We start from the raw sequence: 27,118 nt of genomic DNA, 5'->3' as shown, positions 1-27,118 counted from the left end.
CACAGTAAAATGCAATCTATTTTATTGGTTAATTATATACAGGAGACTTGATATGCACAGTAACATTAGACAAGTTACCTCCACAAAAAGCAAGAGTAAAATCAAAAGTGACAGTCCGCTGTAAACAAAACTATACATCCTGTTGGATCTGTTGGCACTGGCTCCAGCCCAACTGAAAAGGCACTCCAAGAAAAACAGAAGCCAGCTGATGAACGCAGCCTGGATACTTTGTGCACTTCTTCCAAGATGATAATCCAGAGGCACAGCGTGTGGAGACTGAGTATCAGGGTGCGATCAAAGACAGACACAGGACATCACATTCTAAGCATGCTACATGTGTTGACATATGAGTTTAATTTACTCGAGTCTAATAATCATTAGAGTCCTCACCTCCCTCCAAGCACTGCTCGATGCGAGTTTAGTGTTAACATCAAGACAATTTAAATGCAGCCAGCATAAAGGCTGGGACTGCACCAAAAGCATTCAGCGCAAGTCATCGCCGGGAGGCCGGGTTTTGCTCAGTCTGGGAGGGCAAACAGCAGGCTGGGCCAAGAGCATGGCAGCCGGTGGAGGCTGGAGGATCAGAGGGAGGCTGGGACACGGGGAGGTAGGTGGCTTGTCTGGATTGTCAACATTTAACCAAAGAAAGCATGGCCAGAGCTGGGATTACAGATGTCCCTCTCCCAGTTGTGCCTCTCTGCATCAGCTAGCTCAGCAGCACAGAGGGTGCCAAGGGAGCAGAGCTACGGGCAACAGTCCCCACCGCAGACAGCACGTTGCCTGAGTGCCATCTTCTCTCCTGACACCTCCTCTTCAGGCCTTCCCTTGTGCACCTCACCCAAAGCCCCTGATGTTCACGTCGTGATGCTCATGAGCTGCTGGAAGGCAGCTGAGGCACCTGCTTTGGAGACTTCAGCCCAGTTTCCTGCTAAGTCAGCGTCACTTCGCTCTGCGTGCCGGAGAAAGCCGTGCGCACTCTCCTGTACGGGGTGGGCAGGGATGACTTCAAAACCAGAGGTGTTCATCCACAAGGCAGAAACAATGCAAGGGAGGTGACATGTACAGTGATGCAGAACTGAATTTGTATCCTAAAAGCCACAGCAATTGCATGATCCTGAAGTCACCTATCTGATCGTTTCAATCAGAGAATTCACGTCTGGTCACTTGAATGCAAAAGGTGGCTAAAAAGCTTCAGTGACAGCAAGATCTGGCCAAGCAAAGGCTTTATTTTACAGAAAGACATAGCAAGAGGTATATGAATTACCTAGTGTCAACACACAAAGCCACTGTACCCTATAATCACACATCCCTGTAACGGCAACAGCCCCAGCTTGTTCACGAGACCAAATGTAGAGGTGTTGAAACCCTTCAGGGATGAGGTCTCCGCAGCGCAAGGCTTTCAAAACACAAACAGCCAACTCCAGCATGTAACTGCTTCACGTTTCTCTGACAAGCACTAAGATGTCCACACGGCTCTCCCATAGGGATTGGAAGGGTATGTTTGCCCCTCTCACAGAGGAACACGACTCCCAAAGGGCACAGAAGATCTTTACTCCGTGACTGATGCAGAGAGAGGGCACCAGGCTACCTGTGACTTCTGCAGCCTGCTACAGACACAACTCTCTCCAAAGACCTGACTGGGGAAGAGCTTAGCCTGTCTCTCATCAGGAGATTGCCACAATTTTTTCCATGAAAATAGCTTTACTTCTTTCACCCAGAAGCAAATTTGTTACTGAAAGAAGCTATTCAGAAGCCTGAGCTTGCTTTTAATTCATCTCCTTCTGCTCTGTATTTGCACTGCCCAAAGAAAACAAGATGACCAAATAAATACCTGGCGTCATCCACAGGAAGGTTGACTTTAGGTGGTGCAATTCAAGACCCGGCAGGACGCCAGGTAGCGGCAGTAACAGGCTTCCTGCTGCCATTCAGAGGGTGAGCTCTGCTGGTGGTAGCGTCAGCAGCACAGCGAGGAATCCGTACATACAGGAAGGGGCTGTGCTCCGTAAGGCATACAGGACAGAGAAACCTCTTCACAAAGATCAGCTTTCCTTATGTAGCTACTCTTAACAGCACAACTAGTAGCATCTTTGGAGGGAAAAAAAAAAACAACAAACTGCTACCGAGTGTGCTCAGACACTTTGATCTCAAAAGCACTTCCTGTTCACGTGGCACATCCTAGTCATCAGCCTGAAAGCGGTGTCTGTTTTTCAGTGGCCTTCTGGAAATCTCACCGTCTTCCCTTTCAGCCAGTTACAGGCACAAAGAGAGCATCCTGGGCAGAACAGCTCCAGCTCTGCACCACATTCTAACTGCACAACATTCCCTACAACAAGGAGCAGTGTAATAAAAGTGCTAAACCAAAACTGCTCCTTGGAAAACCCAAAGTGTTTTCTGCACATCACCCATCCAGGAAGCTATCCTGTTTTGCTCATGAAATGTGTAAAGCTCATAGCACCAAATGGGAAGTTCTTTACTGTGCTACATGTATCCACTGCTGGCACTGTCAACTCCTGCACTTCCAACTAACAAAGTCACAGCGTGATTAAGACAAAGAGGAGTCATTTGCATTAGGAATATTTTTTAAATCAGCCCAAACTGCTCCAAATTTCACCTGAGAATTAACTGAAGGCTGCTGTAATCCTATCTTTTCTTTCTTCACTTCCCTAAATCTCTCTTTTACAGAAACAAGGTTGTTTTCATTTCACTGAAGGAACAACCTTTCAGACACGTTATCCTTTAGCGTCAATAAATCATTTAGCTCTTGCTTCATTTACAGAATTAGTTTTAGTAAGCCAGAAGTCTAGCTCTAGATCCATCCAACGTGAAATCAATATGGGTTCATTGGTCTATTTAAAATCTGTTTGCCCTGTGAATACACAATTCTTGTTCTGCATCTACTCCATACATTTCCATGATTAGGAAGTGAAAGCAGCCAAACTGAAATGTTATCACTTGAAGCTGAGTAAAATCACTGGATGTATCAGAAGACTAGCAACACTTGTCATACTCTGATGGGCTTGGAGGACAGACTCCCCTAGACCCCCTGAAGCACTGGGGTCAAGGTACTCTCTTGCCAGGACAGACCTGAGTGTGTCTGATGTGCAACACCAAGTCTTCCTCAGAGGCTGAGTCCTATGGAGCTCTGCCTTAGAAGGTGCCATTGGCCCCAAAGCCACAATGCCAGGAAGATCTCCTCCCCTGGCATTATGTACATATTAAAAAAAAAAAAAAAAGTAAAATAGCCATTCACACATGTAGGCTCCATTGGAAACTCTGATCTTTAGCTACTGTTCATAAAACCTTCACAGATGTACATTTACAATTTAAAAACAAAATGTTTTTTTTTTTTTTTAAAAAAAAAAAAGAATAACCTCTACATTTCTGTCAGCCAACTAATTTCAATCACAGCATAATCTAAGACTAAAGCAAATCCTAGCCAACGGCTACCACGGGACCCTCAAGAGTCAACCCAGCTGCCAGCCTGCAGCATGGGGGAGCAGCATATTCCAGCTCCTCACATCCCTGCACCCCAGCTAGGAACTTGTGGTGAACTCCAGTTGATTTTCTTTGTATCTTTTCTTTCAGCTTAGGAATGATCCAGTCTACATGATGGCTGCATTTCAAGAGAGCAGTGGGATGGAGGGGCTTCTGGGCAGCGTCCAGTGTTAATGGCAGTGCTCAGTGATATCCACAACAACTGCCTTTTTCCAGCTGAAGAAGAAATAGCCCATCCCTGCCCCTGCTGCCACAGCTATGCAGAGGTATCCGTTGTACGTCATGAAGATCAGCATAAGGAAGTAACTGACCACGACTTGAATGATGTGCAGTACTGTCTGCAGGAGGTGAGGGAAGCTCAGCATCTGCTGCCTGACAACACAAAACCCAAAGAACAGTCAGCATCCGTGAGACGGAGATGGGAAAATGCACATTCCTTACAAGAAAACAGAGCTCAGGCTGATGAGATGCCAAGGTGGGCATGAAATGGCAGAGGAGATAAAGCAGGCTGGACATAAACTTTTGCATGCATTTGTCATTTGGACCTGCTTTTCCCCACAGAGTTAACTGACAGTTAATGAAATACAGTACTTGCTGGGAAGACAAAAGTTTTAGATGAGAAATAAAACTGAAGTTTATTTTAACCCCATTAAAAAGCAGAATTGCCTTTTTTCTTTCCTTTTTTTTTTTTTTTTTTTTTTTTTTTTTTTTTTTTTTTTTTCCCTCTGAGAAGAGGCTTTGACTAGCTGTCAACAGGATGATTCTAAGGATTTTTTGTCAGGGTGGCTGGCGATAACACCCAAATTCTGTTTCTGGGAGCTCCCCAGATGTGTTCTTTTCGGCTTTGGAAAGAAATAATATTAATAAAAGCTCATCTGCATCCTTGCTGCTTTCCCTCTTTTGTCCTCCACCCTGAAGGCTGGCCAAGTCATTCAAGTGTCTAGCAGTGTCCAAGTCTGCAATTAATGAACTTTACAAAGAGTTATACTGACTGGAGAAAGTTTATTCTGTCACAATTTTTGCCTTTCTCAGGTGTTAAAAAGATTTGTCTTATAATGAAACGAGATTCTTACCCAACAGTTTTGTGCGTCTCCATCAAGATAGTGCCATTGGGACCTGGCACTGGCATGGAGTTGTAGCGAATGCTGACTTGGGATTTACGAAGCAGACATTCTCGGGCAATCTTAAGGCCTTCATAAAACATGGCTAGGAAGAAGACAGCCACAAAGGCACCAGCCATTTCTGACAAAAGAGGAAATGTTATTCTATCTGTGGAACACAAGATGTTTCCTTTAAAACGTGTCAGAAGAGACACCACACGATTCAACAATGTCACACTGCATGGCCTACAACAGGGCACTTGTGCACACACAAAGAGGTGGTAAATGTGAATTTAACTCACACACCAACAGGAATTTCATACATGAAATGAAACCATCAATCACTTTGGCTAGTAAGACTAGTAAAATTCTGAAACTACATGAACATCTTCCTCTTTTTTACCCCACAGATGCCATTTAAAATAGATTTGCTGTGGTGTGTCTGGATATTTTTGGCATAATAAAAAGTAATACCAGCAACCTTCATCAACCGCAAACATTTTATTTGGAATGGTCGAGACAGCATTACTAACCTCCAGGAGTATTGATCGTAAGTCCAGAAAACAGCAATGGCACGTTCTCATAGCTGAAGTGGAAAGTCATTGCCTGTCCAAGACATAAAGAACATCAAAATGAGCCTGAATAGTCCATGCTGAGATGGAGCTCACAAAATATTTAACAAAGGCTGTTGTATTACACCAAGAATTTAGATCATTTCAGTTGGTCACAAGATAGACAAAAAAACCTCTCTACTTTAACAGACACAAGCTAGCCATGGCTGAAGATGCTCCAGTTTCCAAATCTAGCTCTTTTAGGTAGTGTCCCTTGTCAAAAGGCATAATTCTTCAAGGTCCCTGCAGAGGAAAAGTGCCTTCTCTTTGCTTTTGCAGTTTGCTTTCTCTTCAGCATCAGTATCAATAGTAGTCAGGGACTGGGGATGTCTCTATGGAGCTCACCCTTGTCTCCCCATGACTACTCATGGGTTGGGGTACAGGGCGCTTACTTCTCCTCCCTGACCTCGTATGAGCTCTCACAGAGAAGGGCTGGTATAGCTGAATCCCCTGGCCCAATCCTGCACTGTGCCAGTTGATTATTGTCTCCCTACAGAACCCCCTAATACTCTAGGGGAGAAGGAGAGGCCTAAATGCATGTACAGTAACGACTATTATACAGAGTGGGACCAGAGCTTCCCCTGGGTGAAAACAAGGGCTTCTGGACCTAGACAGAGAATGCTGTGGGAAGGGGAGACACCAGTGATCCCAGCTAAACTGCAGTTCGTGTCATCTTCCCATCCAGGTAAATACATTGCAGCTTAGCATGTTTTGAGCACAGCAGACATTCATGGCCCCAGAGCAGAGTGACTATGAAACACCAGTTTTTAAAATGAATTTAGTATCTTTACATTTATGCCAAAAAAAAAAACACACAAAAACAACACAAATCAAAGAGTGTTCAGCCTAATTCCATAAACCATAGCTGAAACAGGTATTGATACTTGGTACAAGTGAGGAATGGGAATATGCATTCATTGGCATGTATCCAGTTTATTATCCAGGATACTTTACCTATTTACTTCCTTCCCTGACCATCGTATGAGCAATGTCAACTCAAAATGTCGTGCACTTAATCAGACTTTTCAGCTGGCATGGTCCTGTAATTATCCGTTAAGATAAGCAAGTGATACTTGTAAAGAAACAGTAATTATACAAAAAGTAATAGATTGGAGAATGTCACTAATTAGCTGTAAGATCATATGAAGAGCTTCATGAGGAGCTCTTGAGACTCTTTTCCAGATATGCCATCGGTGATAAGGCAGGACTGTAAGCTCCACTGGGCTCTGTACGGGGCCATGTTCAGAAAGGGAAGGGTTCTCTAATCCTCTGCTCTCCTGCTGTGATACTGTGTGCAATAGAAGTAGCAGCAGTGCTGCTATTTGGGGCGTATGGCTGCCAGGCAAACTTTAACTGAAGGCTTACAAAATGCATTTCTGAATACATCCCTATTTTAGATTGAAATGCACGCTCCTCCCTCCCTTAAAAGCTTAAGCTCTATTTTAATAATCTCAAACTCACCCCAAAAGTATTTAGACAAGGGAGGAAGAGCTGATAAAGGCCCTAGAAGTGGCTACACACAATGACATAGATCCTACGGTCATCATGGAAACTACAAAGCTTCAGTGATGCCAGCGTGCACAAGCCTGAACTTGCTTAAATCAAAGCCAGCTGGAGCAGCAGGACTCAGGAGCAGCCCACCCTTACTGCCAGTGTGGCAAAGAGCCCTGGTAGCAGTTTGCTCCCCAATCCCAGTGCGTGCCTAAAGTTCAGGAGAAAAAGGGCACAGAGTTTGCTTGCCTGCAGGTCAGCACAACCCACTGCAATAGCGTGCATTCCTCTCAGTGACGGTTACTGTTTTAGTTAACAACCCAGGCAAACTGCATCCACCTCTTTTTCTTGCAGGAAAATGCTCACTTTGAATTGCTGCCTTTAGCTTGCCAGAGAGCTGATGCCAGGCTGGCTGCTAGAAAGGTTTTTGCAGGGAAGACCGCTTTGCCATAGGATCCCCAGCTCTGAAATACATTTCATGTTGCTTATCACCTCCTACCACTCTCACCACAGGAGAGCACAGTAGGGCCTGGGTTTAACTGGATTGATTCATGCCTTCTAAAGCTAAGCTAAACTTCCAGTTCTGAAGACAACAGTCTTCAAGATGACAAGTTACCCTGAACCACAGACAAGGAAAAACACTCCACTTCATGCTGACTGTGCTACTTACCATCATCATCATCCCAGATCCATGATCATGTCCCGAGGCTGCTGTAGTGTGGTGATGATCAGGATGCATGGTTGGCAACATGGAGCTGTTCATGTGGGAATCGTGAGACATCTTCACTACAGAGATAATCAAAAAGGCATGTGGAAAAATGAGACAAACAAAGGGGAAAATTATATGAAGCTCTTTTCTAAACAGAGGACAGTTTCTCTACTGCTGCTGCAAGAGAAAATAGTCTAAGCCACCAAGGTATCGCCTGAGAATAACTGTCTCTGGATAAACTCCTGGAGCATCCTCATGGTCCTGCACTCTGACTGCAAAGAACATACAGCAAAGCAAGCAGGAACATTTAAAGGAGGTGTGTCCCTCTCAGCTTTACATCATTGTGTTGCTGCACCATCCTAAACATACTTGCCAGAAGGGCAGCATAATGTGATTGAGGTAGCACATGGAGACAAGTGCTCAGCATAAAGGAACATTTCTTATCTGTAAGAGGAAGAAGTCTCTTCTCAATTGCAGTCATGCAAGAGGCAAAAATGTCTCATGCCCCTTTATAAATTGCATATACTAAAGGATCAGATTACAGTATTTCTCTTAATTGACAGTTATGCATTTTATTGGGAACATGTTTAACCAAGAAACGACGTTAGGTGGTACAAGACCTATCGCCAGGCAAAGGTCTACAATAGCCACAGGCAATCCAATTTCATTTCCATGAGCTTTACTTTGTCACATCTCCCCTCCAATCACATTACACACAATGAGAAAAACATTGAGAAGGCTGCCAGTCTAAATCCCTAATCAGGTTACTGCAAATCAGGTATGTCTGGACATGCTACGTTAAAAATAAAAATGCACCTAGTGGTTAGATGTGCCCAAGGCCCCTGCACTCTGCACCCTGCACAACCTGGGATGGAACCAGAAACAATTCTTAGTGTGCACTGAAAGTTCACCAGGTGGAAAGAGCATCAGGACAGAAAACAACCCGGGAATACCAGTCAGTCCTGAAACAACTGGATTCATCAGAGTGATGATCCAGGCAAAGACAACCCCAGCATAGTCCAGGTGAGATACCACTGAAGATAAGCACTGCTGCTGCTGTACTAGATCCTGTCTGGAGCACTCTGTAGCCTTCTGGTCCAGTCCACAACTAAAATAAAGTGAAATCAAATCAAAATACAGACACTTTATCTGATTAAATTATTAAAAAAATAAGGGGGGGGGGACTTCCTACTAGGTAAATCATCAGGAGCATTTATAACAGAGAAAAGAGCTTTAAAAGCTCTAAAAATCTAAGCTATTAAAAAGCTCAAAAAACCTAAACTAACTAGTTTAGAAAACTGAAGTACATTTGGTGTTTGAACAGATAGGTATGAATATATTTAGACCGGAAATCAGAAGTGAAACTCTAGAAAAGCTCTCCAAGCTGAAAGCAGAACTAGCAAGCAAACACCCAAACGGCAACCAGCTGATGGTGGAGCTGCTCCAGTTTGTGACAAAGACCTTATGGCAGAGCTGTGCAGGGACCACTGGGGGCCCGGGACATGACAGTCAGTGTGTCCTTGTGGACATCAGTGACAGGAGGTGGTCTCAGAAGGCTTTGGAGTTAAAGCAGAACAGCAACAAGAGAAGTTAAAGATTTGTGGGAGATAAGGAAGCAAAGTTAGCAGTGCTGGGGAGGAAAGCAAGGGGAAAGCAATTAACACTGAAATTAATGAATGAAAGTTTGTAGCATACCTCTTACTGCATCAGACTCCTCCACAATAACTTGCTTGGAAAATTAACTCATAGTATAAGCTACTGGCACTGGCTAAAAGCAGAATGTATTCCCTGCCCATAGTTCTAGTATTTCATGGCTATTCCACTTACCTCCCCCTTCGATCTGTGCTTAAATACAGAGACCAGAAAAAGAGCTCTGAAAAATGTTCAAGGAAAAAAAAAAAAAAAAAAGACAGAGACTAATGCAAGAAGCAGCTCACCTGACACGGACGGGCACTGCTGAAGGAAGCCCGCAGAGCAAATAGCGTGATTTTCACATAGTATAGCTTTAAAGCTCACTCTTTCTGAGAGTAAATGTTCAAGAGCTAGAACTGAAGTCCCAAAATACAAGCACTTGGAAAGGAAGCCTCTGTCAAGACACACAAGCTTCAAAATATCTTTTGCAGCAGAGAAGGAAGAGCAGCCAAGGTGGTTTATACCATGGGATCAAAGATAAGCGTGCCACAAGAGGAATGAAGTAATGTAAGAACCGCCCCTCTCCCCTGGCCAAAATCTCATCTCTCCTTCTTCTTTTAGTTGACTGATCCACAGCCTTTGACCTGGCACTCTCAGCAGTGACTGCAGCCCCACCTCACCACTCATTCAGTTCAGAGCATTACGCTGCCACCAGACTCTGCAGGTCCCAATGCACTCCACAGAAGCCCCAGCTCTTTACTAGGTCAAAACTCCCTCCGTGGTTGGTTTGTGTCCAATTTTTCACTGATTTACTGCCACCGGTCTTCACAAAGACTGAAATAATGTAAGTCTTCTCTAGGTATTTACAGTGTATTTCCCTTGCAAACAACAAGGCCAGTACTTACAGCAGCTGCATGTGGCCGGGCAGCCTTTGCACGGCGTACGGAGCCTGCTGGCTGCTCACCTGCGTGGCTCCTTGCCCCCAGTCCCCTCAGTGCTCTGACACTGAGCCCACCCCCAACTGCAGTTACCAAACACTGAAAGATGTTCTGTGAGATCCTGAAAAGCATGGGGGATTAAGTTACTCAAGAGAAAATAGCCAAGATCGACCCTTCAGCCATCTTTCTGTTACTAAAGATAACCAATGTGTGGACACAACGCTGTTTAAAAATAAATCACTTCCAGCAGAACAACCCAGTACAGTAAGTCTCTGAGTTTTACATCTTAGCAGGTCTGTTTACCCTTGTCTCAGGGTAAAAAGCAGTATCTGGACAGCGGGAGCAATAGACTAATGCTAATATTTCAAGCTGCAAATCTCTGCTTTGCTTTTGCAGACTCCAAGAAACAAACTGCCTGACACGAGCTGTGCCTGTCACGAAAAGAAGGTCACCATTTTTAACAAGCCTGGTGCCATACCTAGCAAAAAACAAACACACCCTGGTTTCTGTTACAGCAAACTCTCTAAATAGCTTTAGCCATGAACAAACCCAGCATTGCAGCAGCAGGTATTTTTGTCTGAATGGGTGACTTGATCTCCCAACCGGTGCCTGCTCCACATGTTTGCACAGAGGGAAAGAGGCGCTGGGGCGTGTTCCTGAGCACACCCCGGGCAGGGGACCAGGAACAGCCAGCGGCTGCACCAGGCTCCAGCACTTCTCTGTGTTTGCACACCTAAAGACCTCTCGGTGTACCTGTCTCCACACTGCTCTGTTACCAGGGATGCACACATACAAGGATTTTTTGTTCCCTCCACAGTAATCTACCACATACAAAAACAAATAGGGTGGAACGGGGCAGAGGAATGAGGAAGTTCTTTCCGGGGCTTGATTCTTTCGCTTGTCCCAGGTCAGAGAAGCCACAGCCTCTGTTTCACGACCCCTTAAATTCTTAGGGAAGACAGCAAGACCCAGAGCTACACACAGCACCTCTCCTGCTTTAAGCTGTCACCTCAGAGCAGGACAGAGCTGAGCACACAGGCAGGCTGTGTTCACACAGAGCTTTGTGCCCCTCCGCTGCAGTGCCACTGTGGCAGCTCAGCAAACCAGGCTGGTTCCGGGGAATCACAGAAACCTACAGGCAGGAACAGGACCTGGCAACAATGAACTGTTAGCTCAGGTTCAGCACTGGGATTTACTTTCTCCCTCTGCCAACATTTCACCAGCGCTGCCTCACGCACAGAGGAAAGCTTTGGCAGTGGCTCCAGGGCACGCAGAAGGGAAGGAAGACGGGTATCTTGTGCCAGTGCACAACAGAAAGAGTGGGAAAAGGAGCTGAGCCTGGTGAGAAGCCAAACACAAAGCAGGCTTCTCAAGCAGATCTCAGCCAGAAGACAACTGCCGTTACAACCTCTACAGCAGTTTCTCAATCTCTTGTGGCTCTGCTCTGGAAACAGTTAATCCAGAATCCTGTCAATTCATAGGAAATCACAGTTTTCTGCGGCAAACAGCCTTCCAGACACCCAAGGGAGACACACCTTTTACTACAGAGGACACGCAGCAACATACAGGATACACAAACAGGACAGGCTCTGGGAAGAAAGGATCTGCCAAGCTCCCAGAAAGCGCTGTACAAGTCAGCTCAGTCTGAAACGCGGAGCATGAACAGAGTACCTCAGTCACATTCAAAAGGAATGAAGCCACTTTCCAAATCAGAAGTCTAACAGGATTAATAACGAAGCCCTAAATGAACACCCCTTCCAGCAGCAAACTCTCCCCTTCAGAACAGTGCCCCATCTTTCCCATGCCAGTTCTGAAAAAGCAAGAAATAAAACCAATTCCCCCGACTTTGCCCAAAAGCCTTAAAATACACCTCTTCAGCTTTCTTTACGCTAATTATTTGTTCAACAGAGGCTGCTCTGGCTGCTGTGACCCAGCGCAGCAAGCACACCAGCCCTGCCTACAGGAATACCTCCTGCACAGCACCCCCGGATTTCTGCCCGAGCACAGCTGCGTGGTTCTTACCTAAGTGTCTCCAACAGCGTTTCTGATAGCGAGAACAGGGTCAGGGGGTCCTTCTCTCCTCCTAAACAAGAAGTGAAAAACATCTGGTAAGATTTACTGACAATTAAATGAAAGCACCCAAGAGAAAGCCAAGGGAAAAAGATTAAAAACGGCAAGTTGAAAAGGCAAAGATCTCTTGCCTGCACATCACGTACAGCGCCGTCCTGCATGACAAAGAAACGCTACGTACGAAAGACATGAGTCATGGAAAAGGCAACCCAAATTTCAGTGTTCTACTCACGGCAGTCCGGCTGGCAGGCTGTTTGAGTTACCCTGGCTCTGAGCTCGTGGCCTCAAGCCCAATCTTTTCTTTTTTTTTTTTTTTTTTCCTCCCAAGTGCTGTAAATGGAGGTGGGATGGGACGCTGAGCGTCTGCACACGCTCCAGCACCACTCCCTGGCTCCAGCCGTGGTCAGCACCGAATGGTCTGAGCTAGTCAGCATAGGACCCGCGCTGCTGCTACTTCAGTCGGTTTCCTGGCAAACTTGACAACTTTAACTGCTTCTTTCCCAAACTGGCAGACTTCCTCCAGGATCCCAGGCTTAGCTTCAGAGCTGCTTAAAGGGACAAGGGGACAGCCAAGGGACAGCCAAATTCCACCTGTTGCTACTACAAGAGCACCCAGCAATGCCAGCCAGAGCCCTCCTGCGCCAAGCTGCACAGGCACACTTTAAAGATAAGGGGAACAAACAGATTGTTCTTCAGCAATTTACTGCAATGTGCTTTACAAATACGCACCGCTGCTCTCCAAAGCCAAAACTCCCCTCGGAGCTCTCCTCGTTGCAGTTTCAGCAACCCCAGGCTGAACTCGGATGCCCGAGGAGGGACTGACCCCACACACACACAGTTTGACCCCCATACCTCCCAACTGCATGCCTCTTTCCCCTTGCACAACTCCAGAAGAATGAACACTTACTTGTACATTAAGAATGTCAGCTATGTTCACAAGGTCACAGCAAAAATGTGTGGCTTGGCCTGGAGCTGTGTCACTACCTCAGAGTCCCACCCAGAAGCCTTCACCAGAAGTTTAGAACTTCCTAAAAGCTCGACACAGTAGAAGGAGTAAAGACAAGGAGCAAGGAAGAGAAGGGAACAGCTTCAGGAGGGAAGCTCCGTATGAAGGTTAGCTTGCCAGGCTGCCTTAGCTTGGATTTCCTGGGTTCTGTCCAGGACAGGAGAAGCTTGCAGACTGAATCAGTGGTCGAGCAGAAAGATACGCTGCGTGACACAGCGCACCTTCCACCTGTAAGCACCAGGCCCGTAGCTGCCTGTTGGTGCAGATGGGTTTCAGAAGGCTCAGAAGGAAGAAGACAGGCAGTCTGGAGGATGTCCAGGCTCAGAAGGAAGAAGACAGACAGTCTGGAGGATGTCCAGCTCGAATCAGAGGGTGGAGTGCAGGATGGGATGGACAGAAGGAAAGCTCTACCAGCAGCACGCAGCGTGCAGCCTCAGGAGGAGACAGTGCCGGGGCAGCACGACACACAGAGGCTGGAAGCAGTCAGCAAGGGCATGAGGAGGGAGATGCAGCAGACCAGCAGCATGTGGAGAGCGGTTCTTCAGCAGCTACCAAGCACAAGTGGAAGAAAGGACTTTTACAAATACCCTAGGGGGCTGTTAGAATGCAGGGAGGGGAGAAAGCCATGTGGAAGAACTGATCCTCCGCCACCACCTCCACCAAGGACCCCAGCTGGAACCACTACAGCACAGCCATGGATGCTGGAGGGCACAGCAGGGCACCCAGCACCCCAAAATCACTTCGTTGCTCACGAACCATGACTGAGACAGACGGCTTGCCCAGGCTGAGAGGGAACCTTCCTCAGACCACCCCGACAAACTCACTGACTGAGGCAGGATATGCAGGGAGAGCGAAGCAAAGCCTTGTGCCACCCACACAGGGAGCTTCAAGGGTGAACAATTAATCCAGAACTCAGCTCAGGCTCTCTGCAGAACAGCCAGATCCCACGGCTGGGGGCAATGATTACGCTCTGCAAGTACATGCCCCTTCCTCAGTGCCTGGGGGATCTCGGGGGGGGTCTTAGCAAAGCCCCCGAAGAGCCACGCCAAAAGCATAGTCATTTTGCTGTTTTTCTCACACTTCATCTGAGCTGCAAAGCTCTATCCTTCAGGGCTCCTGGCTGCCACCGTTTGTTTGGTTTTTTCTTTCCAACTCTTAAGTTTCTTTCCCACATTCCACGCTTGTATCAATACCTATATGTTCCTCTCATTTTAGGGCTGCTCTTTCCCCAAGAGACAAAGGCTGCACCCTCCTGATGAAGCTGTCACGTTATAGTCCTGCACATCACAAAAACGAGTGGTCCAACACTGGAGCATGGATTCCCGCTGGGATGCTGGCTCGCACAGACTTCCTGGAGTTGCAAATCAGTTGGCAGCTCCGAGCAGCTATATACGTCAGTCAACTTTTAATTAAAATTAAGATTAGCAGAAGCTGATGAAGTATCAGCATTGGTCCTCTGTATTGAACCAAAGCAAGACCCACACGTACAGCTAAGGTAAAAACTGACTGCCTTCCCCCAGCATGATCCCTGTTACCGAAGGAGGGGCCAGAGCTCTTCCTCTTAACATGGCCCCAGCCACGTCCCTCTCGGGGAGTTTATTTTCATAGCAAACTTGTCTGATCACCTTCTGTTAGAGACCCTGCTTGATCTGCCTCCCTGCAAGGGGAAGGTCAGTCCTAAGCTCTCAGCTTATGCAGACTCCCCAGGAAATCTCTAAATCTTTGAACACAAAACAAAAAAAAAAATGATCCGAGGACAAGCTGTTCTTTACAGGACAATGCACCAGACTGCACGAAGCAGAGTATCAGTCCACCCATGTCATTACTAATGGGCCCAGTGAAGTGGAAGGCAGCAGAAACAATCCTGCATAGCAAAAACACTGACTGTAAAACCCAAAACAGTGGAGGAAAGGCTAAGAAATGCTAGCAAGGGATCTGCACAGCCGGAGAAAATAACATTGAGTTAGGCAGCCTGAGCAACAGAGGGACTCCTCTGGTGGTGCTCAGCCACACTGAAACTGCAAGAGATGGAAAAGCAATACATGGTGGGCAACCACAGGCAGCACGGCAGAGCTGAGGAGTCCTTGCCAATGTTCTCCTGGCTGCAGCCTCACTCCTGCTACCGCAGTCTGCCAGTTACAGCCCCAGTTCACGCACACCTCCCATCAGGACCAGCACTGGTCCTCCGGTGCCTCACAGCGGGCCCCAAACCCCACCAGGCTGAAGTTCTGCTGGTGCTGGCCACTTCTCAGCCCCATCAGGCGAGCAGGTAAGCTTCCTTCCACTGAGATCACAGCCACGTTTAGCACAAGGCAACAGCACTAATGCCGTCACTCCTTGCTTTGTGCCTTGCTCTCACAAATCCAGGTCAGCAATGCACTGGGGGCGCATCAGCACAGGGATCAGCAGGAACTCCCCGCACCTACAGGAGAAGCCAGGACACACTCTCACACGGACTAACAAGCATTAAGGTTTGTTTTGAATGCAGAAATGCAATCTGAGAGAACTCTCCATGCTGGGCCCAACCTGGGGGTCACCACCCCCACCTGCTCCCCACCACCCTGGGAGGATCGCCGCCTCTTCAGCACAGCAGCTCCCTGCGGTCCCCTGCGCCGTGCTACACGTGAAAACATTGCTGAAGGTGTGCGACAGGCTTTTGGACTGAGGAGACAGCAGCATGTATTCCTGCCTAGACCACAGTCATGCAGCTGAAAATAGAGCATCGCCCTGGCACTGAGAAATGCAAAAGCTCAGGAAGGGCACGACACCGGGAGAGCCGCTGGAATTGCACTTGGCAGCTCCTGTGAGCACCACAGGATGCAGGCTTGCAAAACACGGCGTGGTACTTGCCTTGTCTACAGGTGCTGGTTTCACAGACACCACTGAGCACACATCTGCCACAAAAGGCTGGCTCGAGGGAGCTTTTTTTGGGTGATGGACAGATGCTGAAACCATCACGGTGCTGCCGATGGTTGGCGACCTGTGCACACACGCATGCACTGCTCTTATCCACACAAAGGACAGCCGGGCAGGAGGCGGTGACAAGTTTTGGAGAAAAAGATGTTAGAAACAGTATGAACTGCAGCATTCCAGTACACCAGCAATAACCTTCTACCATCCTGATAAAACACGAGTCCTTTAAACCTGAGTGATTCCAAATTAACGCAGAGACCCTGGTGGGGCAGTTTAAAGGATCCAAGCACATCCCAGCCTTGGCCTTCCTTGACAACCCCAGCCAGTGGGACTGTTCTGAGCTGAGCAAATCAAAAGTGCAGCTCAGGAAACAAAGCCCGGCCACCTTGGCCCAGTGGGCATACCCACTGACCAGAAGCAGAGGCCAGGAACAGAGCTGTCAGCGGCGTGCTGTTTTTTCACTGCTAACCCACAGCAACAAACATCTCGGTCGGCATTCAGGAAAGGGGAGATGCTGCACCAGTGGGTGGCGACCCGGTGACAAAGGCGGTGCCAACTAAAGGCAGCCACAATCTCTTCAACAGTTCAAAGTCTGCCTGCTCACCTCTGAGGGCGCCGAGCCTTCCCGTCCCCTCACGGTACCGCTCCTGCCCTGGCAGAGCCGCAGCACCTCCACCCAGCCCAAAGCAAGGAGGTGCAGGTGCCATCGGGTGCCAGCGCAGAGCTTTTGTGCCCCTCCCGAGCAGCTTCTTCCCTTCTGTACATAGGCAGCACTGACCCACACCCACTTTCATTTCTCTATTTCTTCCATCACCGACCTTTCACATTCTGTATTTGCTCCGCGCTGTTTATTCCTCTCCTTTTTGCCAAGCAGTCACCCCTCTTTTCTGCCCCCCAAGGGCAGAGACGTGCCTGAGACCGAGGCACCTCACAGACACAGGGCCTGGGGAGTCAGCGCCAGCCCCACGGCTCCCGGAGCAGGGCAGCTGCCGCACCAAGGCTGTCCTGCTCATCTGGGTGTGCCACGGGATCACAAGCGCCAAAAACTGACAGAGGATGCTCCGTTACCATTTCTTCCTAAAACTGCCAGGCTAAAGGGCTCCTCCACCAGGATTCCTCACAGCCAGCACCAACGCAGAGCTAGTACCAACAAGTCTCCATCAAAGGCCGTTCCCAGGAGGCATCTGCAGAAGAACTTCTTCAGCACTCCCTGTGCATGCCAAAGGCTTCTGAAGCAATTATCCCGAGACTGCAGTCTGGCAGGGCAATTTATCACAGCTCCATCTCTCCTCCTCAGATCATCAAGGGTATGAACCAGCAGCACAGTAACGCGTCCCCATCTCACAAAACGCCCAACACCCAGGGAACAGAAACCTGGAGGCCTCCCCTCGCCCCAGGGACCGAGCTGTATTTAAGCAGAGATAAGGCAGAGAGGTTAAATCCCAGTGGTTTAACAGGCCTTGGTGGGATGCCAGCATAGCTGAGCGCATTCTCACTGTACCTGACGTTCAGGCAGAACCCTTCTGCTAGAAACTTCTTGGCGCTTGCTGTCAGCCGGAGCGAGCGGCCCAGCCCTCCCTGCTGCCAGAGGAGGGCAACAGGACAGCAGCAGGGAGGAAGAAAGAAGAGAGCTGCCACATGACCCGCACTTTCCAACATTACACAACTTCTTGAATAAATAGACACTTCCTTATCCTCGGCAGTGGTTTCTGCAGAGATGTTACACAACCGAGCCCGGGAATGGTGAGCAGTGAGATGCGATCCATGCGGCTTGAGAGCCAGGCACGTCCTGCTGCTTCGCCCCGTGCTGAGGGACTGCAGCGGGGCCTGAGCCTCGCGATACACTTCAAACACTTTTTAATCTAAAAAAACACAATCTATATTTGAAACCTTATTCTGACAGAGATATTAGATAACTTCTGCTTCCTGAACCTAGCTCTGAAGGAGTTGACATTCAACCCCTCTTCCTATTTTATATGTCCTAATCAAGGACAGCTTCTAGCATGGATTCTTCTATTTACAAGAGACTTTTGTTTTGATTTAAGGATGGCAAAATTCACATCTGAAAAAATAAATCATAAAAAAAACCTTTTGTGTACAACCTTCTTCATTGTGTTCACTAATTTAGCACTCAGATTCTTGCAGGTTCGTGCCACCTGCAGCACTGGTATGTATGAAAAGGAGAGAGCTTGCCTCACCCAAAAAGGGTGTCCCTGCCCAGAGGGTAAGGAATTGTATCATTGTTTGTGACCATTCAGTGGCCACACGTGGATGCCATCAATCCATAACGAACGCCGGACAAGGTACTGCTTGCAAGCTGGTATCTGATAAAGCATTGCTACATGGTTTGCTGAAGTGGAATACACACACCAGTATAAACACTATTAGCAGCTCTGACCAGCCCCAGCTAAAATGGTGCCTTCTAGTCTTAAATCCTGTAAAACTGTAAAATAATCTCAGGAGATACACAATGAAACTAGGAGCCAGCAAGCACATTCTCAAGTAAGCAAGCAAAATTTTCTGCAGTTGCAAAAATGCCGTGTGACTCAATGTGCCCTAAAAGTGCACTAGCTGGCCTTTAATACAGGTGAAACATTACTGATGTTATCTAGTGAGATCATAAATACCTTTGTCTCATGCAGACAGAACTAATGCACAAGGTAATAAAATGAATAGCATCATAAAATGAAGCCAAAAGTCCATCAACACAATTCAGAAGATTCACAGATCTTCCTCTACTTGACCTTACTGTTCCTGATGAGACATCAGGAGTGCTTGTGGTTGAATTTTTTCGTCACAGAACTGCTGAGGCCTAGGAGACCTCCTGAGATCATCTCATCTAACTTCCCAGCTCAGCTAGAGCAGCTTGCCTGCTCAGCACCTCATCACCACCTGGGCACTACAGCTGCGCGTGTAGTTTAATGCCCTGTACGTGCCAAGGACTCAGCAGTTCTCGCAGAGATGGGGAGGAGATGCTGCATGCTCTGGAGAGCAAAGGTTCTCCGATTGATGGACGTGGATCCAGATCAGCAGCCTAACTAAAAAGCTCCTGTTCTTAAACATTTCATCCTGGGAATCCTTTGGCAGAAAAGTCTTCCCTCCAGTCAACCCAGGCCATGTCTAAGGCACTGCAGTGGGAACAAAGACACTTTTAAGTGGATGGATCAGCTGACAGCAACTTAGCCATAGACACAAACCTGCACACACAGAAAACAGGCTTGGTTTTCCCCTTTGGGTATTTTTCACCATCACAGCCAGTCTTAGGCCAGAAAGAGCCAGTAGCCACACAAGTTCTAAATTGGCTGTCAGGCTGTTTTGAGAACCTGGACGAGAAGAAAAGCACCCTCCAGAAAGCCTCATTAATCCACTTTTAGGAATCCACTCAACACATATGATATGAGATATACCCATGTAAGCAATTCATACTTGTTTTTCCATCTCCAGTACTGCCACACACTCATCGCAGGGCAACACCTTCACTGAGCATTAGCTTCTACCACATGTGAAAGCTTCCTTGAATAAAAATCCCAGGAGCACATTTCGCTCTAATTTCTCCTCCCTTTCTTCTCATCCTTAAATGGCTGTTTGCCTACAGTTGCTCCTCAGGTGCGTGTCCGTATGCAGACACAGCATTTTAAGGCGGCCACTCAGCCGTCCGCCTCCCCTGGAGCTGTCATGCTGCAGCCCGTGCCAGACCTTGCCGCAACAGCCACGCGTGGTTGATGTCAGCTCACACGGGAACACGCTTGGGTTTCCAAGTCCTGGTCTGGCGTGTCAGGGTCACCTTTTAAACGTTGGCTTTTCACGAAACGACTAATAGTTTGCAAAACTATTTAGAAAACTATTTAGTTTTCCCTGCTTACAGAAGCGCAATGCATGCCTGCTCGTTTCACTCTCTGTCACCATCTATGACTCTGCCTCCGAACAAAATCTTGCTCTACCAGAGCTGAGGAACAAAGTATTTGGGGCTTCAATTGTCCAAAACATTGGTTTGTTTTGAGAAGCCTGAAGCTGTTTTTCAGCAAAATGCAAGGTGGAATGTATGTCACCATCAGCGAAATCCATGCTACTGTGCTTTTAATTAAGCCCAGGATGTTGATCTCTGGCTCGGCAGATGGTTAAGACCAAAATATACATCTCCAGAGGCACTTTCCCACTCTTGCTCTCTCATCTCAGGTAACAGCAAGAAGATGGAACATTTGACACACAAACAGTCATGTCAATCCTTGTAAGAGTTAGGGAAACAAATTCATTGCCCTAGTCCATAGAACAGAGCACCTCTACATTTTCACTTTGGGAGATGCAAAAATACAATCCCACCTTGAAGCTTTGTCACCTCAGCAGGGGAGAAGATCTGCGATACCAGGAAACAGGAAAGGGCCATGAAACCAAGCCATGCTCTGGGAAGGGACTTGCCTTTGGAAGAGTCAAGTAGTCTTGGTCTCATGACACTCTTCTGACAGGATTACCCCCAGGGTGTAGAAAGCTAGAAGTAATAGCAATCAACAGAGTTTTGATTCTAGCTCTGAGTGACGATAAACCACCCTGGGAATAAGCCTTAACACTGCCTTTTTCATCTAACTCTCAAATCCTTGGGCTGCCACAGAGCTGCTAATCCAAAGTAGAAATGATTCAGAGCTTAAAAAAAAAGAAAGAATCTGAGTACTTACTATTCCAGGGACAGATTTTCAATCTACTGCCTCCAGGCGAGCAGTCTTCTCCAAATGGGCTACAATCCTGAGACGGATCAAAGTTTCCAAACTTTCAGATAATGCTGACAAGCAGAATGCATATCATTATCTATAAAAAGGCTAATCATTAACTACTGCTCGGATTTAACTCTGATCACTTTTACTCCGCTTTAAACCTGTTTATTGCCTGACCCACAGCTAATTTCAAGCCAGACCTATTACCTGCAATCTGGTCAGTGGGGAATTCAGCTTCACCTTGGTAGGCAAAACCAGGGATAAAGGCTGAAGCAGCAGGGATTTGGGCTACATTCTACTCTGGGTGAAACCATCTCTCACAAAATATTGACAATCCCTATTGTTACAGCCAAAGATTTCATATAACCCAAGATAAATATTTGCCGCTCGACCTATGCAGCCCACAGAAGACAGAAGTCAATCATGTCAGGACCAGATGAAGGGCTGGGATGCTCACAGAAAGCTCCACGATAGCTAAAGTAACTCCCGAGTTTTCCTCACAAGACCTTTTCAAAAATGCACCGAGATTTTAGAACTCTGCCATTCTAAGACTGACTAAATGCGTTGTAGAGATGATTTTCAAACACACTGCAAAAAACATGTTTCAGATCTTCATTTGTCAGAGAAATTAGTGCTTTGCTTGCTTTTGGATATCGTTAACAGAACAAGCTGAGGTTCATTTAGTAGCTATTCCACAAAGAAGAAATGTGAAGCTTTCAGAGTTACAGGTCAGTTTTTAGGGTTTTAGAGGGGTGGCAAAAGACGACAATGAAGCAGATACACGATAAAATGTGCAGAAAGTCTTCAATGACACATCCTAGTCAAATACTGACTCTCTGACCTCTCTGATTAGTAGCTGGCATCAGCGATAGAAGAATAAATGTGACAAACAAGAAAAAGTTCAAGAAGCTCTACTGGGCTCTGCAATATAAATGCCTGTATTGTAAGCACAGTGGTTTCAAGAGCTGCATGAAAAGGAATCAGCTGGCAAGCAGCGCACATGATCCTACAATCGTGATGCACTGGAAAGTTTTACTTAATTCAGCAAACTAAGGAAAGTCGTATCATTGCCAAAAGGTATTTTTAAGCTATTTTGTATTCTGCCCATTTTGCTTCTCCACTAAAAAGTAGTATTAGACTTTATTATGCACAGAGCAGGATATTTTATAACTAAGGACACCACTTTGTGTTTATGCTCTGTATGAAGAAGGCTGCACAAAAATGGCTTTACAAGTACAACCAAACACACAGCAGGAACACAAAAAACTCTTTCCTTTGAATTATTTAGGCTTCAATTTGACAGTTTCTATAGCTTATTTCTCTGGCTTCCTTCAGTCTCAACTGACACCACCTTAAACATTATCTCACAAGGAAGTACTGAACCTTAATGTCTTATCCCAAGTTCACGACGGCCACAAAAGCTAATGGAAACCTGATTTGTATAAAACTCTCCTGGCAGAGAACCCAGAAATCATGACTCAGTCTCTCATTATCTCCATCAGACCAGGAGCTCAGATAAATATGGGAGCCATAAAAGAGTCAACCAAGAGAACCAGACCAATGCTCTAAGTTGTATTTCGCTTCCATAATATTCCATGGCTGGGTGTGTTCCTCAGGAGCTTGAGCTGCTACTTCCCTTATCACTTTGATGTCCAAAGGTTGACTTACCATATCGGAAACACGCAGGGTATCTTGCTGCCCTCCCACGGAGCACTGCCCTGACAGCAGCTGCTGCTGTCACGTCCTGAGGGCTGAAGGAGAATGAGCTGGGATCGCCTGCCTGCAGGGAGCACTGCCTTTGAGCCTGCTCCATTTGTTAGTGTTTTTCTTTCCCAAGTAAAGGATGCAAGCTGGAAAACGCAGGCAAGCTGTGACAATACATTGTCAAATCTCTATAGCACAAAGCCCTTCAGAGCAGAAAAAGTTAACTGAGGTAGTAACTGATTAAACAGATCCCTGGCTCTCAGCATTGCCTCTGTCCAGACACAACATGGAGAAACCCAGCCGGGAGCTGCGAGGAACTGTTGGGCTGCACCGTGCACCGAGGCTGGGCACTCAGACACCGAGCCCGCAAAGGGCTGCTCAGATATCCCACACAGAGCGTGTTCAGCGTCTGAAAGAAGCAGGCTAGGTCACAGGGACAAGCATCTCCTTCAGCAGCCTGGAGCTATTTGCTGTGAGGTTCTGCTTTTCAAACAGCTGCTTCTCCAAGCTCACAAAGCAGCAGGCTACCTGGAAGGCTACCGAGCGTAAGCTTGTAAGATGAGGAAGTGCACTGCATCTTGGAGGTGGCCTGAAAGTACCTAATCCTACAAATCCAAGTCTAATTAAATTACCTGTAACAAAGAAAAGCCTGTAAGTTTAAGTGTACGCACACCTTCCACCAAGGAGACACCTTAAGTCTTCAAAAAAAGAAAAAAAAGCTAAGACTGTCAAGCCTTCTCTTAGGCAAGTTAGCCAAAAGATCAGCTCAACATATCAAAAAGCTCATTTTCCAAGCTCACGCTCCTTGAGTACAGGAATGAGATTTGAATCTTTGATCCCTACTGAGCATGCATGGGAAAGGAGAGCTTTGTGAAGCGAAGCAGCTCCCTGAAGTCACAGGAGAGAACTTGGTGTTCTCGCTGTTGGCTGTACAGCAGCTGTATCCTCTTCACGGCGTTCTCCCAGCTTCGCAGGCCCGATACCGGGATGTGCTGAGCATCCAGTAAGAACTGGATGCTCAGCACATGAGCTTCCAGAAGAAGCTCAATCACTTGCAACGTTTTGGTCCATTATCCAGAAATACCATGCTCTGCTGTATTAATTTACACCAATATCAGAGCGAACGGATTGTATGCACGTAGACCTTTTTTAAACAGATTATAAATGGCTTCCACACCTGTGGTAAAACAATGACTGTGGGATTTGGTAATTTTATGTGTGCACAGTAAAAGAGAAAAAAAATAGATTTAAATTTAAAATATTTTTTCATATAAGCAATTGTTCCAGCCAGCAATCAGTTGCTCAAATGGAAAGGACTCTTGCAGATATGAACTGGTGAGAGAGAGGGAGGAAAAGACATCTTGTAAAATCCTTGCTGAGCAGATGGCAACCACAATTGGGGCAACAGAGAAGGAAAAGCATAAGAAGATATTTTATCACAGCCTCCCCCATCTAGACTTGGCTTCTAGACCAGAAAAGTCAAGTTCCAGGACCAAAACATGAAAGGTTTTAGAAAGTTAATTTGTAGTGCAACAAAACAGGAGTTTAATTTGCTTGCAATAACTAGTTCCATTATTCCCTGCATTAGCAGATTCCAGCTTTCAGCTGAAGAAAAGGTTAATGAAAAAATCATTGGTCTCAAGTCCCCTGGGACTTGCCTGGGAATATTTCCAGAAACTAGAATTGAAACAAAAGGCAATAGTACTCTATTAACTAAGATTCAATTTTCTTGAAAAAAACAAACAAACAACAACAAAAAAAACATTAACTAGACTGAGTCTTTTTCATCCTTCCCTAACAAAAAAGTGCCAAGACTCCCAGCAATTTCCTGGCAGATTCCTGGAGAAGTTCATGCTGGCAGTCTGCTTCAGCTCAACCTCACAAAATTCTGAGGCAGATTACTGCTAACTTTCAGCGTGACCTTCAGTCAAGTGTGGAGAAGGCAGGTCTCAGAGACATGAAATTTTCCTGCTGGGCAGAGGAGTCTTTATAGCAAATACAGAAGTCAAAAAGGAAAGGAGAAAATATTATGTTTTAGTTCAAAGAATACAAAAATTTTGTCTTCCCTCTGACCTAACATCTGACTGAAAAACAAGATCGCTGAAAGGAAGCTCCTTAGGGCACTGACTAAAGACTTACTGTGCGAATACGGCAGGTCTTCTCATCTATTTGTAGAAGACTGTTAAAGGTTAGTGTTCTCAGTGCCTTCCCTTCTCAAGAGTAAAACTCTCATCCAGGGATAGGGTATCTCACTCATCCAAAACTTGGAAGTTGCTCTGTAGAAGTGGGAATCAGAGAAGAATCCTTCCAAACCTTTTTTTGAGAAGAGAAAACAGCAGAGAGAAAAGAGGGAAGGGAAGGGAAGGGAAGGGAAGGGAAGGGAAGGGAAGGGAAGGGAAGGGAAGGGAAGGGAAGGGAAGGGAAGGGAAGGGAAGGGAAGGGAAGGGAAGGGAAGGGAAGGGAAGGGAAGGGAAGGGAAGGGAAGGGAAGGGAAGGGAAGGGAAGGGAAGGGAAGGGAAGGGAAGGGAAGGGAAGGGAAGGGAAGGGAAGGGAAGGGAAGGGAAGGGAAGGCTTCTTGTCCTTGTGCCGCTGCAAGTCAGAATACCTGTCAGGGACCACACTTTTAAAACAAAAAAGCACACATGCAGAAGTGACCTGAAAAGCTGACTTAATTCTTCATCTTTACTGTAGCCTGGAGAAATTATTGTAATTATCCACCTATCTCAAAAGCTGCTCTAGATTAGAAATCCAACAGGAAATAAAAATAATTCTTTGTAACATCCAACAATTGGCAAAATCTCAGTAGAGAACAGCTGTATAAAATTTAGCAGTTCGTACAACAAAGTTGTGTGGGAGTGTACAGCCCCTCTGGAAATATTATTCTTTTCTATCCTTTTTTTTTTTTTTTTTGGGGGGGGGGAAGAGAGGGGGAGAAGCAGGGAATGAAGTAAAAAATGCATAGTGCAGATTGAATCTACATAGCAAAAAGCATCACTTTAATTTTGTATCATGCAGCAGCTGGCTTCACCAAGGTATTCATGCTGCTCTGAAGCCAACACACATTTAAACGCTAATATTTACACATCATTTTCAATGCCCCACATTTTAAGGAAGGCTGAGGAAAAGTAGCACATAATCGAAACCTTCCAGAAAGTCTCAGAAAATGTTACATCAGAAGTAGTAAGAATCGGAGCAATTAAATTGAATCCTAACTTAGCCTACACAATCCCATATTGTTACTCATAAAAAATACTGCAGGAGCTTTACTTACTTCAGGCTCAAGCAGAGGCAAGTGAAGATCAAACAGATTAAAAGAAACTAATAAATACTTGTGAAGAGAGTTTAATCCACCCTTGCACAAAATACCACACTAGTAAGCATTCTGAAGCTTGGCATTTGAGCATGGACAGGAAAATTTGGTCTATGATTGTGAACTCGTGTGCAGCCACAAGCCCGCTGCAAGCTCATTTGCTGAAGAGGGCGATGAACAAAGCTTAAATTAATAAAAATGACAAGTGGTTAAGGATAGGCTTAGAAATGAGGCTTGCCTTAGTGCTGCAGTATGCATTTCTACCAGACTTTACCCCACTTCACTGAAATTAAGACTGTGCCAAATCCCAGTTTGGGAAAGCTCAGCTCAGGGGCTGTTCGTGGGACAGCAACCCTTGATCGTACCAGAACTTTCTTACTGTCTTCCTGATATCTAAATTAACCCTTGTACTTAAAAAAAAAAAAAAAAAAAAAAAAAAAACAAAGGTTGGGTACACATGAATATTTTCAACAGGACTTATAACATTGGTGTTCTTAAGTCACTTGAAAATTAAATGCTAGTGCATCACTAAGCCTTATCCATACAGGTCTTCGCTCTTTAAAATATGCATCCTGACTACTGCAAACTTGACAGAAACCAAGAGGGAGGCCGAGCACCAAATTCTCCCTTCACATCAGCAGCTCGGGACACCCACCCACACGAAGCTCACGTCCGCTGGCCACTTCCCGGTAGGCACGATCTGCTATTAGCAATTAACACCGAACTATTTATAAGGCAGCTATCACGCCTGTGTGTGTGTTTCGAACAGAAGCACGGGGTTTGTCCCTGTGCAGGTGTCACCGGCACAACACCGAGCCCTGCCCGCAGCGGCCGTTCCCTGCCTGCGGCTCTGCTCCCCCAACGAGCAAACCCCGCTGGGACCCGGCTCCGGGACACCCGGCCCTGGGGTTTCTGCTCTCAGCAGACCTGGGTTTGGGGTTTCTGCCTTTGGGGTCCCGGCGCCCTCCCGCCCGCAGCCCCCGGCGCCCCCGAGCGGCTCCGGCAGCCGCAGGGCCCCCGGGGGCCGCCGTGCCCGGCCTGTGGGCACCGCCTGGGCGCGCACCGGGGCTCGGTGCCCGCTGCAGGGCCCGGTCCGGGCGGCTCCGACACCCGGCACCCGCCGCGGGGGTGCCAAGAGCCCCATGGGGCCGCCCCCCCCGACCCATACCGGACCCATACCGGACCCATACCGGACCCGTACCGCCCCCACCGCCTCCGCCGGGACCCCCCGGACCTCCCCGGTGCCCCCCAGACCCCGACCGAGCCCCCCCCGGGCGGCGGCACCTCCACCCCCCCCCGCCCGCCCGCCCCCCTGAGGGAGCTGAGGGGGGGTCCGGCCTCGTCACTCACCGCGCGACCGCCACGAGGCCGGGCTGCCTCGCCCCGCCCCCTGCCCGCAGCGCCCGCTAAGCCCCGCCCCTTTCCCCCTCTGC

At 47.1% G+C, this 27,118-nt stretch overlaps 1 protein-coding gene across 5 annotated transcripts; it reads right to left on the bottom strand.

The window, feature by feature from the left end:
- Positions 1–5: 5 nt before the first annotated feature.
- On the bottom strand, positions 6–27,091 carry SLC31A1 (solute carrier family 31 member 1). 5 transcript variants are annotated; one of them, XM_084494643.1, is made up of 6 exons: positions 27,036–27,091; positions 11,999–12,059; positions 7,368–7,483; positions 5,129–5,201; positions 4,569–4,737; positions 6–3,867 (listed from the first exon to the last, which is right to left on the bottom strand). In XM_084494643.1, exons 3-6 carry the CDS (start codon positions 7,476–7,478, stop codon positions 3,666–3,668), a joined length of 555 nt encoding a protein of 184 aa, XP_084350769.1. In that variant the 5' UTR covers positions 7,479–7,483; positions 11,999–12,059; positions 27,036–27,091; the 3' UTR covers positions 6–3,665. The 5 variants fall into 5 exon arrangements, with proteins under 5 accessions (XP_084350769.1, XP_084350767.1, XP_084350768.1 ...); XM_084494641.1 differs by lacking the exon at positions 27,036–27,091 and adding an exon at positions 20,636–20,729; XM_084494642.1 differs by lacking the exon at positions 27,036–27,091 and adding an exon at positions 15,903–16,721.
- Positions 27,092–27,118: the final 27 nt, after the last annotated feature.

Source organism: Aythya ferina (genome assembly GCF_964211825.1).
Source record: "Aythya ferina genome assembly, chromosome: 20".
In the NCBI taxonomy this organism is placed as follows: domain Eukaryota; kingdom Metazoa; phylum Chordata; class Aves; order Anseriformes; family Anatidae; genus Aythya; species Aythya ferina.
The sequence above is the reverse complement of the archived record's forward strand: the minus strand, read 5'-3'. Positions and strand labels throughout refer to the sequence as shown.

Bases quoted from the DNA above. Each gene is read 5' to 3' on its own strand.
- SLC31A1 (XM_084494640.1), bottom strand. The intron at 4,738-5,128 runs GTTAGTAATGCT...CTCTTTTGTCAG, and splicing joins TACGATCAATACTCCTGGAG to AAATGGCTGGTGCCTTTGTG. The intron at 3,868-4,568 runs GTAAGAATCTCG...TTGTGTTGTCAG, and splicing joins GAGACGCACAAAACTGTTGG to GCAGCAGATGCTGAGCTTCC.